We start from the raw sequence: 1,364 nt of genomic DNA on the forward strand, positions 1-1,364 counted from the left end.
TTAATAATCTTTGATTATAAATGCATCCTTTGCTTTTTTATTTGATTATAGTATTTTATTTATTAACACTGGTAACTATGGACTTCCTGACTAGTGTACATGACGATGTCTTTCACTTTGTGTACCCCAAGGAGTACCATAAAACCGTGAACCTTTAGTAATAATAGATAATAACCTAATATTTATTTGCCAAAGTTTCGGTCAGTATTTTGAATACATCAAATCATTTAAAAATAGATGAAAAGTACAGGGGAGTATATATATATATATATATATATATATATATATATATATATATATATATATAGCTTAAATCATGTATGCTAAGATATCCCGTAGTTTACAAAATCTAATCTAATTATTCTTACGAGTGCAACCAATTCCAAACGCCACAACCACAGTTTCATTACGATATAAATAAATTAGCCTTGCAACATGAGAAAAGAGTGTTATAACTAAGACTTATCCGATGGTGTTCATAAATTTCCGAGGAGTGGAATTACGCCATGCCTTTATTAGCCACCTTGTTGCCGCCTTTGAACAACACAGAATAAATTTCTTCATAGACAAAGATGAACAAAAGGGAAGAGACCTAAAACACCTCTTCAAAAGGATCAAAGAATCGCATATTGCGCTAGCAATCTTTTCGAGGAGATATGCACAGTCTAAATGGTGCTTAAACGAGCTGGTGAAGATAAAGAAACTCGCAGACAATAAAAAACTCAAAGTGGTTCCAATTTTCTATAAGGTGAAGGTAGGCGATGTGAGACACCAGAAGGGAGAATTTGGTCGCAACTTTTGGAAGTTGGCAAAGGCTTCAACTGGCGAGGAGATCAAGAAATGGAAGGAAGCATTGGAATTCGTTTCATCAAAGATGGGTTTACCTTTAGGAAACAAGAGGTACTCTTCATGATCTTCCATTCTTTTTATGAAAGTTTTAAGTGAACAGAACCGCATTTGTGTATGTGGGAAGTAATATTTTGTGCACACACATGGCATAGCCTTGAAAAATAAACAGTCGCCTCTCTTGTGTGTCGTCCTTACAATTTTCTATTGCTGCCTTGGTAATTTGCATTGCTATTTCGTGGAAATCATGTTTACAAAACGATGCACAATTTTTCTTCAATGATTTTTAATAATTATAATTAATTTGACGTGTGTTATGAATTATTCACTTGTTTTATTGAAAAATTGGATAAAAACTCTCACTTTTTCTAAAACAAATTCAAAACTCTGAATATTTTTTGGATTTTAAATACCCACCTTATAGTAACAGGTAAAATAATTCCTAATATCAATAAACCCAACATAAATTCAAATCGGTATATTCATAAATAGATATTAAACATTTTGGTTTAGGAGTT

General features: G+C 32.1%; 1 protein-coding gene across 1 annotated transcript; it reads left to right on the top strand.

Annotated features, from left to right (window-relative positions):
- The first annotated feature begins 469 nt into the window (after nt 1–469).
- Nucleotides 470–913, top strand: LOC9299925 (disease resistance-like protein CSA1). Its single transcript, XM_002863803.1, has one exon. It carries the CDS (start codon nt 470–472, stop codon nt 911–913), a length of 444 nt encoding a protein of 147 aa, XP_002863849.1.
- Nucleotides 914–1,364: the final 451 nt, after the last annotated feature.

Source organism: Arabidopsis lyrata (genome assembly GCF_000004255.2).
Source record: "Arabidopsis lyrata subsp. lyrata unplaced genomic scaffold ARALYscaffold_8, whole genome shotgun sequence".
Taxonomy (NCBI): Eukaryota; Viridiplantae; Streptophyta; class Magnoliopsida; order Brassicales; family Brassicaceae; genus Arabidopsis; species Arabidopsis lyrata.